Raw genomic sequence first — 16375 nt, 5'->3', positions numbered from 1 at the left:
CCACCCACCTGCGTTAATTACCTGACTAGAGAGCATGTTCCAGCAACTTTAACGTAAGAAATAAACGCCACCTTTCTTCACGTTATTGTTGAATTTGAACAAAGCACAAAACTGCGTGTCTTTCGATTTATGTGAGTCATCTTTTTAGTATTACGAGAACTTTTATCATAAGGGATAATCTGGTCCCGCAAAAAGAAGATCTGGACTAGATCTTTACCAAAAATACCATCATGTATTATGCGAAGAACGATATCTTCATGTAGGCATGACCTACATACACAAAAGATCAAGGGTAAATCAAGTGCACACTAGAGCACGAGAACGAAGAAACCATGTTAGAACTATGATTCAATCGTGTAGAGACAATCTCACAAAAGCACTGTTTGGAATCTCTCTTGATAGTGCTTGCCGCTGGTCACGTTATTACGAGACATCAAACGTAATTACGATCGAAACGGTTATGGGCGGAGATCGTCGTTGTCTCTCAAGTCTTTCCGCGAAGAGAAAACGTGGGGCCAGATACCTTTTACAATGTGTCCTTCCATACGTTATCTGTAGCCCCGAAAAAATAAGAAGTATATGATGCTGATTCAAAAGAACTGATCATATTGAAGTCTTTTCAAACCCTTGGCAGCTAGTCGCTCCAAAAGAAATTGAGTCAATGACACCTTCGCAGATCAGAGGTCAGAGGGGCCACAGATATGCCCCATCCTTTTACCGTAATTCAGTTACTAAATTGAGAACCTGAACCTGAGCAGTTCGATGAATAGATGTATCTGGGTTCTTCAGCTCCACTAGAACAACGAGGAACTATCGCTACGCCTTCTGAAGCAACGTAAATAAACCGAGCGAGTCTTCACTGGCAAAGACTTCTGATAAACATATCATCTCGCATAATAGGTTGAGTTACAACCGGTAATGACGCGATGGCGTTCTTGACAAATATGTACAGAAGCACAAAGCAGCAGGACAGCGCCGATACAAGCACCACCATATCACATCACGCCTGTGATTCTTGGCATCTACACACGGTAATTAGCGAGATCCCAAAAGCGATCTGGCCATTTTCGGCAATGAGCAATACAGTTACAGAAAAAGAGATCTACACAACATACGGGCGGAAATTTTGGCCGATGATCATCCCGCTATCCCATCAGGAAATGCAAAATGGCCGCTAGATCTTGGAAACACAGGAGCATCATGGTATACCAGTAAACACGTTACGTCGCGAATTGATCCAAATAGATGTGGAGACCATCAATGACCTCATTTGTACTACGGTATTCATCAAATAGAATGGGAGCCATTCCTTACACGTTACGATAAGGTACATGTAAAAGACGCCACCATTCCTACTCCAAACGCTGGGTTCCCCGGGAGGAAGAAAAGCCTGTGGTTGTAGTTTGGCCATACAGTAATTACAAGTAAGGCAGACAACGGGACCTGAAGACTTTCCCAAGATGATCTGCATATCAAAAAGAAGTTTTATGTTTTAAGTATTTGTTATTCTTTATAAAAACCTATTCTGCCGAATAAAATGATCCCTTTGGAAAAATCACATAATATCCCACGTAATACCTGTTACGTGAATATCTCGTTGCCAAAACACGCCCAATTTCCCATGATCCCATGGGAGACATCTAATGTTACTCGTATAATTTCATCCCATAGATACTTTTTTGCCCCTTGAACACCTGCGGGGTCGAACGAAGCAAAAACGTGTGAGCGATCGTTATGAGGCGTAGAAATAACATCTCGGAAAAATATAATGTTCGGACTGGATCTTTTGGAACTTCGAGCTTCTTCCATCGGCTCAGTCACGAAAGAGAAAAACCACAGGGGCCGGAGGAGCGTTTCATTATAAAACTGAATGATCAGCGAATAACAGGTACCGAGTAAGGCATTTTAACCAAAGGTCCTGTCAATCTCAAAATACCTGAACGCAGAGGGAAAACGTGATGACGCTTCACTTTCAGACTCCAGGTGTCCGAACTACCGATTGGGTAGTCATAGTTCCTCTTGATTTTACATGGTTAATCACAAATGAAATTACAGTATAATTAAAACACCACACTTTGTTTTGTTTCGACGCTTTCGCTTTCTTCTCACCTCTTTCCAAACTTGTGTTTTGTTTATTAACCATCAATAGTTTGATAATCATTTAGATTGCTTCCTTCATTTCCCAGAATTGCGACATTCAATTCCCCGGCACAGACCTCAAAGCCAGAACGTTCCAAATTCGTCGATCCCATATCAAGCACACGTACACTTACCAGAGTTTTGTTCGACTTTCATTCTAATTCTCATACGTTATCCCGACAGTCTTATTGTCGACGTCGTGTTCTTTTCGTACGGCCTGATTGAACACCAGCAATCTAAACTAGATCGAGGTGAGTTCCTCTGTCTCTTCCCCTTTTGGACCTTTTGTAATGTCTCTTTGATACCCAATCTCGTACCTGCCTTTTGGTTATCTCATTGTTTCTATTCGCCTTTCTTGAGTATTACGGCAATAGCCGGCCCATGAGTTTTCCAAGTGGATCTCGTGCGTATCCACTCCGATCGTATCGGCCACCGGTATTTTCGTTGTGACGCCTGTGCCACGACTCGTCAATTAGTTGGCTACGGACAACAGGAAGGTTTTGATATGATCCAGAAGTGGGGCTTAATGAATTTATCCGAGAATGGGATAACCAACGTTCTTTTAATGATATTCCCGCTTTGCCCCTCCTGACATCTGTTCGATTTTCACACGCCATCCACATCTATCATTTCATGTTTCATTTGGTCGGTCATTAAAGATTTAGTACTTCGGATTTATGCTCGTTCCCTCTTATCATAATCACCATCACGCACTATCTCTTAGCGTCTTCCTACAGAATTGGGAGCAGTGGGGAAGATACAGGAATACCACAATCTAAATGTCTGTATGATCTATCATCAGTATGGAGAAACCCTTCTACTGAATGGTCAGACGCCCAACATGTCTTTCTGTGTTCTTCTTCCGTCGGTATGCTTGGCTCTTGTAATGATGGTGGTTCGGCATCGCGTCACCTTATCTACTTTCGCCCTTCTCCTATCTCCCATTTTCGCTTTCCAGATCTTTTGGCCCCTAAACCGCCTCTTTGTTCCTGTACCTTATCACCTTCTCAGATGGAAAATCATGTTCTGGCTTCTTTCCTCGGAGCCAAAAAGACAATCCCGGAGAAATGTAATTAAAATTCTGTGACTGTGCGCTTGTAACTTTGGACAGCTGATTCGAAACTCACCACAACATTCCTTCTCATTACCCCCTTAAATTCTTAATTATCCTCTTATCGGTCCCAGTGTCTCCGCGTTACCTTTGACTTGGTATTTGGTAAGCGATAGTGGCTTACACTCACCTCTACTCCTCGCGAGGTGCGATGATCTAAACGAGAGACGGACATATTAAGCTATGCATGTTACCTCTCTGTTAAGAAGGGCCGAAATTCCTTCTATTGAGATTAGTCTTTCAGAACCCCTGACATTTCATGTTTTCCATCGCCTTTTCCAAGGTCGTGATTTTCATTTATGTTTCCTTTCCTTTAACGTCATACTCCCATTTATATAACTTGTCTTTGCTATCCTCAACGCTTAGCCCAAACCCGGATGTTTATATGATCTTATAGCTGATTGCCATACTTGACAAATTCCTAGCTGGTTACTCATACTCGACAGAGAAAGTAAGAACGAGTGGCACTCCCGGGGGGTATTCCAGTTAAACTCGTCAGCTGTAACCTGTTATTGCTTGTTTCCGAAAAAAAACAGTGAGTACCCAAAAACCTTTGTATCGCATGATTGATCATGAAGACTTTGAGAATTATTTCCGATGGAGGAGTTGAATGGGCAACCGAGAAAGAGAAGAGAACGAAAACGGGTACGGCCTCGAGTCATTCCTATTATTTTCTTCTTTGTTTTGCGCATTAAACTTTATTTCCCATTCATCTCTTCAATTCACCGGCCGAAGGCAACACCTCGATTCATTTTTATTCACTTTCTCGGGCAAGTGGGCATTGGCCGTTAATCTCTTGTGCTTATCTGAGATATAAATGTGGATCAAAGAGAAAGAGGCGTTTTCGGTTCTCGATTGCGAATTTAACATAAACAGACCCTTCCATGGGACCTCACATGGAGAGAAAGTCGGTCACCCAATTCCGTTTATTTCGCTCCGATTGATAAATTATCCATACCGTGCTTCTTTGACATAGGTTTTGCTCCGCTATCTCTTTCTTTCTCGAAATCCCTCATTTCTTCGTTTATTTTTGGAACGGCATGTGGCTTGACTCTCCGTTTTCCGTGTTGATCGTCTCAAAGTCTTCTATGTTTCTCTCGTCATTCCTTCTGCAAAATCCTATCTTCTGCCATCAGTCTTCCTTTTGACCTATCAGATGCAATGATTCTACTTTTTTCCTTTGATTAAGTCGATTTCCTTGCGACATTTCTTTTAGTGGCGTGATAATCCAGACCTCTCATTATCGCGTGACGGGTTTGTAATGTGGAGAACTCTCAATAATGATGGATCAAGAATGAATCGGAGCAGATCGCCCATTCATTACGAGACATACAGAGGCATCATTTGTGCTGACATTGACTTAGTTGACAGCTATATCAAACCAATAATCTATCGTGCGTCGGATAATCACATCATTTGAATTTCAGAGTAGACTTCAAACGAGATTGCTGGATCCTATCTCACATCCTCATTATACACCGTCATTTAACCATTGAAGGTAGCTCTCGTATATTTTCCCCCGAAGATATCTCCAAACCATTAAATATACCATCACAATCACATCTGGAATAACGTTACAATCCAGAAGATTGAATCGTTGGAATCGTAATTTCCCTTATCGTGTACCCTATTCAAGCGACATTCCGCAATCGATTCATCTCTCTCAGAAGATTCTGTTCCTTATCGACGTCACAACGTGACTCTAGCACGACCCGGCCCTTTTAATCCGGTGCGAAGAAATAACGGCAATTCCATTACGATTAATTCAGTTAAAGAAAAATACGATCTTCTGTAGTTTATAAATTTGGAAAGAAAACGAAAGAAAGAATCCACAGGAACCTCGATCCAACCATCCCTGGAGGTATATTGCTTTCCTCGATCGTATATCACAACGGGGCCGTAAGGACGTCATCTTTATCCCCCTTTTTTTTGGGCAGAACGTGCCTGATTTCCCACCATTATCTACCGGTTTTATTTGATTATCTGTGCTCAATAAAGAATTGATAACCTTTGGTTACCGATCACTCGTCATAGGGAACGGATTTATCACGATACCACCACCTGTCAGCGTATATGCCCGTATCGTTGAAGAACAAATGGAAAACTCTTGATTTCTTGAATTATACATAGATACATCTCAATCAATTGGAAAAGTAAAGGAAGAATACACAGGAAGAAGAAGAACGCGAAATCATAGTCACAAAGGAAGCGAGATAAACGATAATAAGTCCGAGATCCGAGACCCGACACTCTTCTAGCGTTCGATCACTTCGAAACGTGAGTTTCTGTTTTCTTTTTCTTCCTTCCTCTCTTAAGTTCAAGATTGGCCAATGGGCTTTGCGCATCGCTTTCCATGCACACGTTGGGAAGAAATGTGAACCCTCGCTCTCGTATGAATGACATCATAGAATTCAGTTGGAACGAGGAAAGGAAGAGTTCATCAGTCGCAGACATTCATGCGGAACTGTTTCATTAGTATTATCGCTAACCTTGACGTTGTCTCGTTCCTTCTCACAGTATAGCATCTGGACAACCTCATAGGATATATTTAATTAGACCGCAACATCCGTCCATTCACGTGAGTTGAAAATCCATCATCTCAACTTGCTTTCACAAGCGAACCCCAACGTCATCCCTTTTCTTTGTCTCTCTTTTCACTTTGTCAGACTGGGGTTCTTTGTTTCTTTGATGGTACCTTTTATCTCCCTGATGGTCTCACGTGTGAGAGCGAGAGCTCTGAACCTGAAATATAAGAATCGAAGACACAACAGAATGGCAACAAGGGAATAGGCAGAGGGAGAGGGGAAGGGAAAGGGGGGAACCGTGCTGTGTGTCTGTGTGTGTGCATAATCCCCCTTACGACATTGGTGATCTAAGATCTCATCATCATTATCATTCGGATTCCGATCACTGTTACAGTCTCATCCTGTTCGACATCTGATCTTGATCCTTGTTTCTCCATTGTTTCTCATTGTTTCTCATTGTTCACCATATTTTGACATTTCACCACACTCATTCGGCATCATATTGCCATGGCTCTTGGTCAGCGACCCTGCCTTATGTTATCTCATTCGCTCATACTGTCATTTCCCCATTTTTCCTTGAATCTTTTACGTGAGTCGGTTTCGTAGATTAGTGTCCACTCTCCCTTCTATGTTTTTCCTCTCATCCCACCTCATACCCTTCACTTCAGTCTCTGCACGATAAATGGGGTAGAACGGATCGAAATGAGTTAGAAAGGTAGACCATCAGTGCAACCCCAATCAATTACAGACAGGGACTGTTCTAGGCTGTTAGATTGGAAAGCTTACCATTCCGCCTCTCATGTTCGATGTCTCACCCACACATTCTGTCTTACCTCTTCAGCAGTGTCAACCTTGTTCTCTTACAATTACCAATCGCCACTACCCGGCGATCTGGCTCATTCTATTTGTCATTAGCTTGTCTCACCAAGTCGTCATATCCCGAAGCCTTGGATTTGAGTATCGTCGTACGTGCGTCGCCTTCCCCCTCATCTTCCAGCACACAGTCCCTATCACTATGACCGCTGTCGGTTTCTGAAATAGCCAACCTTGTTCATTGTTCCTTCTTTCTTTCTCTTTCTCTCCTCCTTTCGTCATCATCCGTCGTTCCTCATTCTTCCACTATACTTGAACTCGGTGGTTTGTCTTGTCACTTGTCTCGCAACTAGCTTGTTCTACTACATTCACCCATATCTCAGTTTCACTGCGATCGAGAGGAAACGTTTGATCTTAATTTCCATTGTTTCACATCTAACCTTCGTTCCCGCATCATTCCCACGATCACTTCATCGTGACACTGCTGATGAAATTGCGAAAAAAAAAACTTAACATCGCTCTTCCCCAAATCATCAATTACCCCAATACCCACATACCATCCCCCCCCCCCACGGGCGGTATATAATCCGCATACTTTCATTCGTAATCTTTCAACTCTTCTCTCACCTCTTCATCATCCTCAACCGAATTCGACTTCCTTCACCATGGGCGACGACAATATCATTATGGGATCTCCCATCAACGTGGTTGATACCGTCCAGAATATCCAGCCCAGCTACAACAACTACAACAACCTGGAGTACCCTTCCTGGGACACCCTTGAAAACGACGAACTCTCTCTTCCGGATCTTCTTCAAGAACAGGCCGCTGAGGTCAGTGCCAGCACCAAGCCTACTCCCTTGGTCACCCCAGCATTCCCACACATTACTCTTCCCGAGGTAGTGCAAGAAGCAGCTTCTTTCGAATTGCCTCAAGGTCCCGCACAAGAAGGCAGCATTTTCGACTCTCTTCAAGACTTACTGCAAAAGACAGCCGCCGTGCAGCTCTCTCACGACGGTCTCCCTCACGAAAACGGTGGAATATTCGGGATGGACCAAAACTGGGTAAGTCGAGGGTCTTCATCGTACTTGCAAAGACCCTTCATCTGTGCCTTTAACCTGATAGATGTGTCACCTATCGTTTCATCTCGTGAAAAAAAGCTTACTTTACCTTGCGTCCCCTTAGGTATCCCATCAGCCGGCCATGTACAGCCCATACATGCCTGGAGCCTTGAAAGTCGCCGACCGCCAATCTTTATCACCTCATATCCCGATGAATTCGTTCCCAGAGAATTTTCATCGTAGATCTGCGACTGTGCCTCAAACCACAAATCATTTACCTCTTCCCGCCATGTCGTCCTTTTCGAGTCATGCCTCCACCAGCAGTGCACATTTGCATTCTGCCCCTATGGTTGGGAACCATTATTTCGCTGACTTTCAAAACAACCCAAATAATCAAGCTGGATCCCCACCGGCCACGACCTCATTCGGCCACAACATCGGGTTCTCCCCTCAATACCCAGTAGCTGGTCCTTCTTACGGGTGGCAAAACCCTAATGGGTTTCATAACGGTGTAGGACATGGGGATTATAGAGCCCCAACCCAGCACCCATACGATGAATCACCTCGAATTGCTGGTATCACATCATCGCCTATTGGACACCACTTGTCCCCTATCTCACCGATTACCGGAGTCAAACCAGCCTCTGGATCAATTGCTTCGTCTTCGGTCTCTAAGGTCAAGAGAAACCCCGCGGTCCGCTCTAGAACGGCCAAAGGAAAAAGTAGTGACAGTCAGTCGGCTGCGAGTTCGCACGAAATGAACCAGTACGAAATTTCCAGTACGGGAACATCCTCAAGAAGCATTGCCGATAACGTTGCCGATAACGTTGCCGATAACGTTGCCGATAACGTTGCCGATAACGTTGCCGATACACCGCCGCGCTGGGGGATGCCCCAAACGGAATACTCATGCTTGCCTCCTGCAGATAAGAAAAAGATCAGAAACAGGTGAGTGAAGCTGAGCTTCACCATTTTCTTCCGCTGACCGCAGTGCTTTACGATCACAGGATCGGTGCTCGAAGATTCAGAGATAAAAAGAAGCGTGAGTGGTTTTCCATCTTATGCAGACATCATGTCAAGTGAACTTCGTGGCATTGACTCTCGTTGGACTTTCATGTTCTTAGGTGTAAGTGTCCAGATGGAAAGGGAACTCGAGGACAGGGCCGAACGAATCCATCAGTTGAGGAGCCGACTCTTGCTCAGCGAGAACGAAGTCATACGATTGCGAAACCTTTTGGGTTTCCGCTCCGTTCAGGATGATAATTCTCAAGCTGTTCACAGTATCTCTGGTCTAGGTTTATCAATAAACCAGGATAATAATGGAGTGAACAGCAACGAATGGGTTCAAGCCAAGGTTGATGATGCTACCCAGTAAATGGGGTCGCTGTTGGTCAAAAGAATCGAACACAGACATATCATATTCCGCATGAACGATTTCAACGATATTTAAAATGCCAGAAACCCTAAAAAAAAACTTCAAAACCACTCCAAAAAACGTTTCCCTTTTTGTATTATCAGTGTCTGTATACAATTGACTTTGTCCGTCATGCGTCTTCTTGTTTTGTTCATCATTCCTTCGTTTTTTTTCGTTAATCCTTCGTTTTTTTGTTTCATAATTTTTCGTCATATCAACTTGTTTATATACTATTTTATTGTTTTCATGAGAAGATGACATGTATATTCGTGTCTCTTACGTCTTGTTTCCTTCGCCTTCTGATACAAGTGATACATTGCTGACATATGACAATTGACAATTCGGCCGTTCACTCTTGCAATATGGTTGCTCATTCGTGAAGACCGTCGCGTCGAATTTATAGTGTGTGTCAGAGACGCGTCTCTTACTGAGTAACATAGTACGCTTTGACTGCCACACTTGGAATAGGATTAAGTTACTGTAAGGAATAGGATAAGGTGATGTCGTCATGATATAACCATCCACCGTACACAGCTTCAACCACTCGTTTTCATCGCCCAAATCAATCCCAATCCCCCCTCTCTACCCCATTCAATCCAGCTCTCATTCTCATCCCGTCAGAAGAATCAATCTATATCATCCTGCATACCCTCATTGTGAACTGTCTCTTTCAAATCAAAAACATATACACATAACTGTCACCTGTACAGATCACTGCTTACCAGTTTCATAACTCTAGATACATACACTGTGAGTTTGACAACCACCCATTTCACTCGATGTGGTACGAAGTGAAAGAGTACGGTGGTGAAGCGGTCTGTGCGTCGAGAAGACTTCGATCTGTCAGAGTTGGTAGAATCTCATAAGATAGACGAGAAGGAACAAGTGTTTCGATCTTTCTTGGAACTGCTCACCCAGACGATCTGTCAACGTGGAGTTTAGTACGGGATGTATATGTTTTCTTGACGTTTGCCGCTTCGCTACTCCATATCAATCCTCCTCCTTTGAATTGGTGTCACTAGTCCAATCACCGTACCACGAAAACAGCATTACAAACTTGACAGTATCTGAGCCTGTGGTAGATCTCTCGCTGACAGGAATATATATTCATCCCCCATCAGCACACGATATCCCGATCGATCATTTTCACCTTTTCACGTCTTTCTACGACATCCTCTCACTGTCCTTTCTTCCACGTATACACCCTCATACAAAATGGCCGACTCGATAGTCGCGCCCACTCCTCAACCCGCTTCTTCTTCACCCAACACACTAGCCCCACCTTCATTGCATCCTTCCAGACCTTCTTCAGCCAATTCACAACGAAGCAACTCTTCAAGAGGAAGAGGTAAATCCGGTACGACTTCATCTAATATCTCAAGGAGTAATTCCAATGCATCTTCAAGAGGTGGTTCAGACAAAAAGAAACAAAGCGGCCGAACAACTACTATCAGCGGTGGTGTAAGTCTAGGTCTTGCAGAAACCGCCCCACATAGCGGCGCTGTCGGGAATAACGGTACACAAAATCAATCGAAGAAAGGCAAGAAAAGTAAACCAACTTCGATTTCAACCACTGATCAAGATGGAGATAAGAGCGAAAACCAAAATCAGATCCAGAATCAGAACCAAAAAAGTGGTATAACAAACAATAAAGGGAAAAGATCAGCTTCCAACAGAAGACCTAACCCAATCAACACAGACCTCAATGCTCCTCAAAGACCTTCTTCTCAAAACTCAAACTCCAACCCTAAAACCAACGAATCAGCGCCCAAATCTATACATGCTGCTGTATCAGCTCCTCGTACAGCCATGGAAGCTGCTGTGGATGCAGCCACGAAGAAACACAATGCTCAATCAGGTGGTGATGCCTTAGCTTCCCTTCAAAAAATGATATCTGATCTGAAAACACTTCCAACTTCCGCTGCTTCCTCAGGAAGTTCAAATGGATCCAGATCAGTCAGTGCGAGTGCAATTAAAGAAACTCCTACTTCAGCAACCAAATCAGCTACTGAACCGGTACCAATCCCTGATTCTTCCGCATCCGCAAATTCTTCCAACTCTACAAAAAAGCTCAAAGCAGATGCACCTAGTTTCACGCCTTCTTTCCAAGCTGCTACTTCACCCGCAAGCTCTCAAGCAGGCCTTTCCGTTTCGCCTATTGCTCCTATGCCACCATCTAACGTCCTTCACCCACGATCAGTGTCTCAGAGTAGCGCCGTGAACAATCGAAGGACTTCTTCCAGTTCAGTAGGTCCACCATCTTTCAACCCTAATCAAGCAACTTCACCAATCCAAATGTATCCAAGTGGATTTCCACCCATTTATCAGAATCAGCTTTCCGCTCATTCTGAAGCTGAAGAAGTTCATTCTCCACTATCATTCGCTCAACAAGCCGATATGCAGTTCCAACAGCAACAACTTCTTGCCGCTCAACAACAGCAATATCAATATATTCAGCTTCTGCAAGCACAAATGGTTGCCAGTCAACAATTAGCTCAACAACAAGCTCAACAAGCTCAGCAACAGCAGCAACAACAGCAAATGGGAGGGTTTATAGCCCCCAGGTTCCAGGCTCTAGCTCAACAAAGAGTCGCAGCTCAACATCAACAAACGGCTATACAACTTGCTCAGGCTCAACAGGTGTTCGAATTGCAGCAAGTTCAAATTATTCAGCAACAACGTGATCAAGAGGAAGCGAGAGCCACGGCTATCAACGAATCAATGAAGAACGAGCCTGTATTTGAAGAAGAAGATGAGGAGCCAGAAAACGCCAACTCATCATTCGGTCCAACCGGTCGTCCCCAGCTTGCACCCTCTTTCACTTTCGGGGCCAAGCCAAAACATGCTGTGCATGAGAGCATTTCGGAGAAAGGCTCTGCTAGAGATTCAATGTCACCTCCTTCAACACATCATACTTCTCCTCCCGTAGTCGTCAACAGATCTGAAGGCATTGGCGGTGCCGCTGCTACTGGTTTGGCAGGTCTCGCGGCCAGGGCACATAAAAGGACTGGTAGTGAAATGTCATCTGCGATGCAGCAACAAGTAAGTCAGCTTCCAGACCTAGACGAATCCCAATGAGCTGATCTTTGCTTGTGTAGCTTGCTATTCAACAAGAGATCGAAGCTCTCCAAGCGAAACAAAAAGCCCTCATGCAGGAAGACCTTTCTCATCAAGGTAATTCTGCTTTGAGTCAGCTCAATACTGCTTTGCACGGCAAGCAAACTCCCTCCCAGACGCTTTCAAGACATCGACGAGTCCAGTCCAGTTTCCCTTCAGCTACTGAGCAGCCGGATCGAGCCGAGGAAGTGGACCAACCCCGTGCTTTGAGAGGTATCGGTGAGATGCCCCCTCCTCCCGTACCCACTGGTGGAGCAGGTCATTCTCGACGTCACAGTGTAAATGTTTTCAACAAGACCGCGGGTCATGGTGCTGGCTTCGGAAGTATCAGTGGCGATATTCCAGAAGATGGTGTTCCTAATGGAGAGCGAGGATTTGGTCATCATCGAACAAACAGCAGGTCAGGAGTTGAGTCGGGCAATTGGAGAATGTCTGGAGGTGGATCGAGCAACAACGCTGGTACTGTTCAGGTTTCAGATCTTGCAGCTGCTCAAGCACAACTCCAATCTCTTGCTCAATTCAGGGCGGCAGCCGGGGGTGGCCATTCCAAGATGGCATCCTTTAGTTTCCCAAACATGCTTCCGAATCTTCTTGCCGCGACTACATTGCAAACACCTATGGGTCAATCACTTTGGCAGCAGCAACAAGCTTTCCAAATGCAATTACAACAGACGTCTCAAGGCCCTCAACGAAAATCACTGTTCGCACCATATCTTCCTCAAGCATCTCTGCCACCTTTGCTTCAAGCCGGCAAACTCGTCGTTGGTGTCTTAAGGGTAAACAAGAAAAATCGGTCCGACGCATATGTCGCTACCGATGTACTAGAAGCTGATATTTACATCTGTGGTTCTAAAGATAGAAACAGGGCTCTGGAGGGCGACATTGTTGCTGTCGAATTACTAGATGTAGACGAAGTTTGGGGTACCAAGAAAGACAAAGAAGAGAAAAAGAGAAAGAAGGAAGAAAATGCGGTCTACGATCTCAAACCCTCCGCAGCGAAGAAGCTCGAGAAGAAGAAAGATGATGTCGAAGTTGAAGGTCAAGGGCTAACATTATTCGAAGACGAAGAGGTAAACGATGAGACTAAACCTACTTACGCAGGTCACGTCGTGGCAGTCGTGAGTGAACTCTGCGGTTCGGATTGCAATCATTTAGCTGACCAGGAATGCTAAACAGGTCGAGCGAATGCCCGGGCAATTGTTCTCTGGTCAATTGGGTGTACTTCGACCTTCATCAGCTGCGACCAAAGAGAAGCAGGATCTTGAAAGACGTGAAAGAGATGGTGATAGAGGTGGAAGGCGAGATGAAAATGAACAAAGACCGAAGATCGTTTGGTTTAAACCTACGGATAAACGAGTACCGCTCATCGCCATACCCACTGAACAAGCTCCATCTGATTTCATCGACAATCCCGATGACTACAATAACAAACTGTTTGTAGCTACTATCAAACGATGGCCTATGTGAGTTTGCTCATTCCTATTTACCCAGAACTGCGAGTAAGACTGCTGATAACCATTAACGTAGCACATCTCTCCATCCCTTTGGAACATTGGTCGAAGAGCTCGGTCCTATTGGAGATACAGAAGTGGAAACGAGTGCTTTATTGAAAGATTGCAATTTCCCTACAGAAGAATTCACAGATCTTACCATGAAATGTCTCCCTCCTTTACCTTGGAGGTCAGCTATTTTATCTTTTTCCTTTGCAATACAAGCTGATATCAATGACTCACAGCATTCCCGAGAGGGAATACGAGGTGCGAACCGACCTAAGAGACGAAAGGGTATTCACGATTGATCCTCCTACTGCTAAAGACATGGATGACGCTTTGTCTGTGAAGAAGAATGAAGATGGTACGATAGCTGTGGGCGTACACATCGCCGATGTTTCGTACTTCGGTGAGTGATCATCAAATTCGCCTATGTACAAGGCAATAATTGATTGTCATTTGTGTTTAGTCAAAGCCAACACTGCTATTGATCGAGACGCTCGCAAGAGAGCTACCAGTGTCTATTTAGTGCAAAGGGCAGTACCAATGCTACCTCCTCAATTATCGGAAGAGTTATGCAGTTTAGTGCCGGATGTGGAGAGACTGACTTTCTCAGCGATGTTCACTTTTGACGAAGAAGGGAATATCAAAGACAGGAAGTTCGCTAGGACAATCATCAAGTGAGTACTCAATTTCCATAGAAGGAACAGTTTGCTGACAATTGACTATTCTGCAATAGGTCCAACGCCAAGTTGTCATATAATGATGCTCAAGAAGTGATTTCTGGCGGCTCGCTAGACAAGAGTAAGATTCCTGGCGGTGAAGGCAAGGAGATTGAGGAGGATATCAAAGCTCTTCATGTGAGCTTTCTACCATCTGCGACACCATTGTAATGATAGCTGACCCATGCCCAACAAGGCCCTCTCGACGAAGATCAGAAGCAAGCGATTGGAAGCTGGTGCTATACTCAGCAACAAATTGAAGGTGTCTTTCTCTTTAGATGATAATGGTAAACCCGTCGACGTGGATGCGTACAAAAAGACTGAAGCAAATTCATTAGTAGAAGAAGTAAGCATGTCTTCCTTTTGCCCCCAATTTTATACGACGAAAACTGACTAGTGTTTATACGTATAGTTCATGTTGCTGGCCAATATTTCAGTAGCTCATGTCATCGCAAATGGATTGCCTGAACAAGCTATACTTAGAAGGCATGAAGCTCCAATCGAAAGAAGACTGGTAAGTTGCATCTCGCCATCTCGGCACATATCCCAATATCCAAGCTGACTTCTGTGGTATTGCAGGACGGCTTTGTGAACCGTGCACAGAAATTAGGATACGCCATGGATGCTACTTCAGCCGGTACTCTACAAAATTCGTTTGAGAAAATTGGAGATCAAGATACGATACTTTGTCTCGAATTGCTGAAAAAGAAGGCTATGCAGAGGTGAGTCACGCCACTTCACCAACAGAGCTTCTCCCTGACTGGTGGTTATCTAGAGCACGATATTTCTGCACCGGTATGCTAGATATTGCCAAATACTCTCATTGGGCTTTGAATACTCCTCTATACACTCATTTCACTGTAAGCTATCCCTTAGCAAATCAATGAAAAACTTGTTCAGCTAACAATGAATCTGTTCAGTCGCCCATTCGACGATATGCCGATGTCTTAGTACATCGTATGCTAGACGCATGCTTAACAAGCCGTAAGTGATTTCCTCATGATGCACCCACATGTCACTGACGCAGCAATTCTCAGCCAACCCCAATGAAGTCAAATTCCTTATGGACCGAGATCAAGTAGCGAAATGCGCACAACAATGCAATATGAAGAAACGTGAGTTTGCCATTCTACCTATACGGTGGAATTATGGTCGTTGTTCTGATTGTTTTCGAACGACTTCGTAGAGAGCGCCAAACTCGCCGAAGAGCAATCGATTCATTTGTATCTCTGTATGCTCATTCATGATCTTACGGAAAGATATGGTCCTGTTGTCAGACAAGCTAGAGTGACTGCTGTTTTGGATGCAGCTTTCGACATTGTGATTGTGAGTTGACTAGCTTGATTGTGACTCCTGTCCTGTAATCATCTACTGCTGGCTCTCGCAACTTGATTCGGAGAATGGTATACCATTACGGGCAACCTGCTGATACCGACCTGTTTTCCTTTAGCCTGAATTTGGTATCGAGAAGAGAGTACATGTAGACAAAATGCCTGTCGAAAACGTTGTGTATGATGAACACAAAGACATCTTATCGTGAGTATACCGCAGATGTTCTCACAATACATTACTTTGACTGATGCGATTGATACATCAATACAGGCTTTACTGGACAAACCAAAACGTCCTTTCTTTCTTAGCTGAAACAACAGATGATCCTCATCTACTCAAGATCAAAGCTCTAGGTGAGAGATTAGCAATTGGCACATCAACATCTCAATCTGTAGAAGAATCATCTCTGTTCGATGGATCGGATAAAACATCTAAACAATATCGAAAATCTTCACATCCTACTGAGATCAAATATGAAGGATTGAGAAGTGATCTAGGCAAACATAAAATTCAAGATATAAAAGAATTGATGAATCTGCCCGTTATAATCACTAGTGATATAACGAAAAGTCCCCCTGTCTTAGTTGTCTATGCTTGTAAGTAGTTTTTCCAGCAAGCAATAAGGGGCGCAACGAGTAGTGAGGCTGATCG

At 44.1% G+C, this 16375-nt stretch overlaps 2 protein-coding genes across 2 annotated transcripts; both read left to right on the top strand.

Moving 5' to 3' along the window:
* Window positions 1–7253: 7253 nt before the first annotated feature.
* Window positions 7254–9024, top strand: IL334_005694 (uncharacterized protein; the record flags this gene model as incomplete). The annotated part of the gene is made up of 4 exons (XM_062937402.1): window positions 7254–7652; window positions 7774–8597; window positions 8657–8691; window positions 8774–9024. 4 exons carry the CDS (start codon window positions 7254–7256, stop codon window positions 9022–9024), a joined length of 1509 nt encoding a protein of 502 aa, XP_062793453.1.
* Window positions 9025–10278: 1254 nt separating this feature from the next.
* IL334_005693 (uncharacterized protein) lies at window positions 10279–16328 on the top strand (the record flags this gene model as incomplete). Its single annotated transcript, XM_062937401.1, has 16 exons — window positions 10279–12105; window positions 12162–13298; window positions 13357–13643; window positions 13708–13860; window positions 13916–14079; window positions 14140–14350; window positions 14410–14530; window positions 14589–14738; window positions 14805–14906; window positions 14972–15114; window positions 15168–15252; window positions 15313–15376; window positions 15430–15507; window positions 15579–15718; window positions 15843–15928; window positions 15995–16328. The coding sequence occupies 16 exons, from the start codon at window positions 10279–10281 to the stop codon at window positions 16326–16328; spliced, it is 5082 nt and encodes a 1693-aa protein (XP_062793452.1).
* Window positions 16329–16375: the final 47 nt, after the last annotated feature.

This window comes from Kwoniella shivajii, chromosome 7 (genome assembly GCF_035658355.1).
Source record: "Kwoniella shivajii chromosome 7, complete sequence".
In the NCBI taxonomy this organism is placed as follows: Eukaryota; Fungi; Basidiomycota; class Tremellomycetes; order Tremellales; family Cryptococcaceae; genus Kwoniella; species Kwoniella shivajii.
Note: the sequence above shows the minus strand (reverse complement) of the source record. Positions and strands in the feature narration are given on the sequence as shown.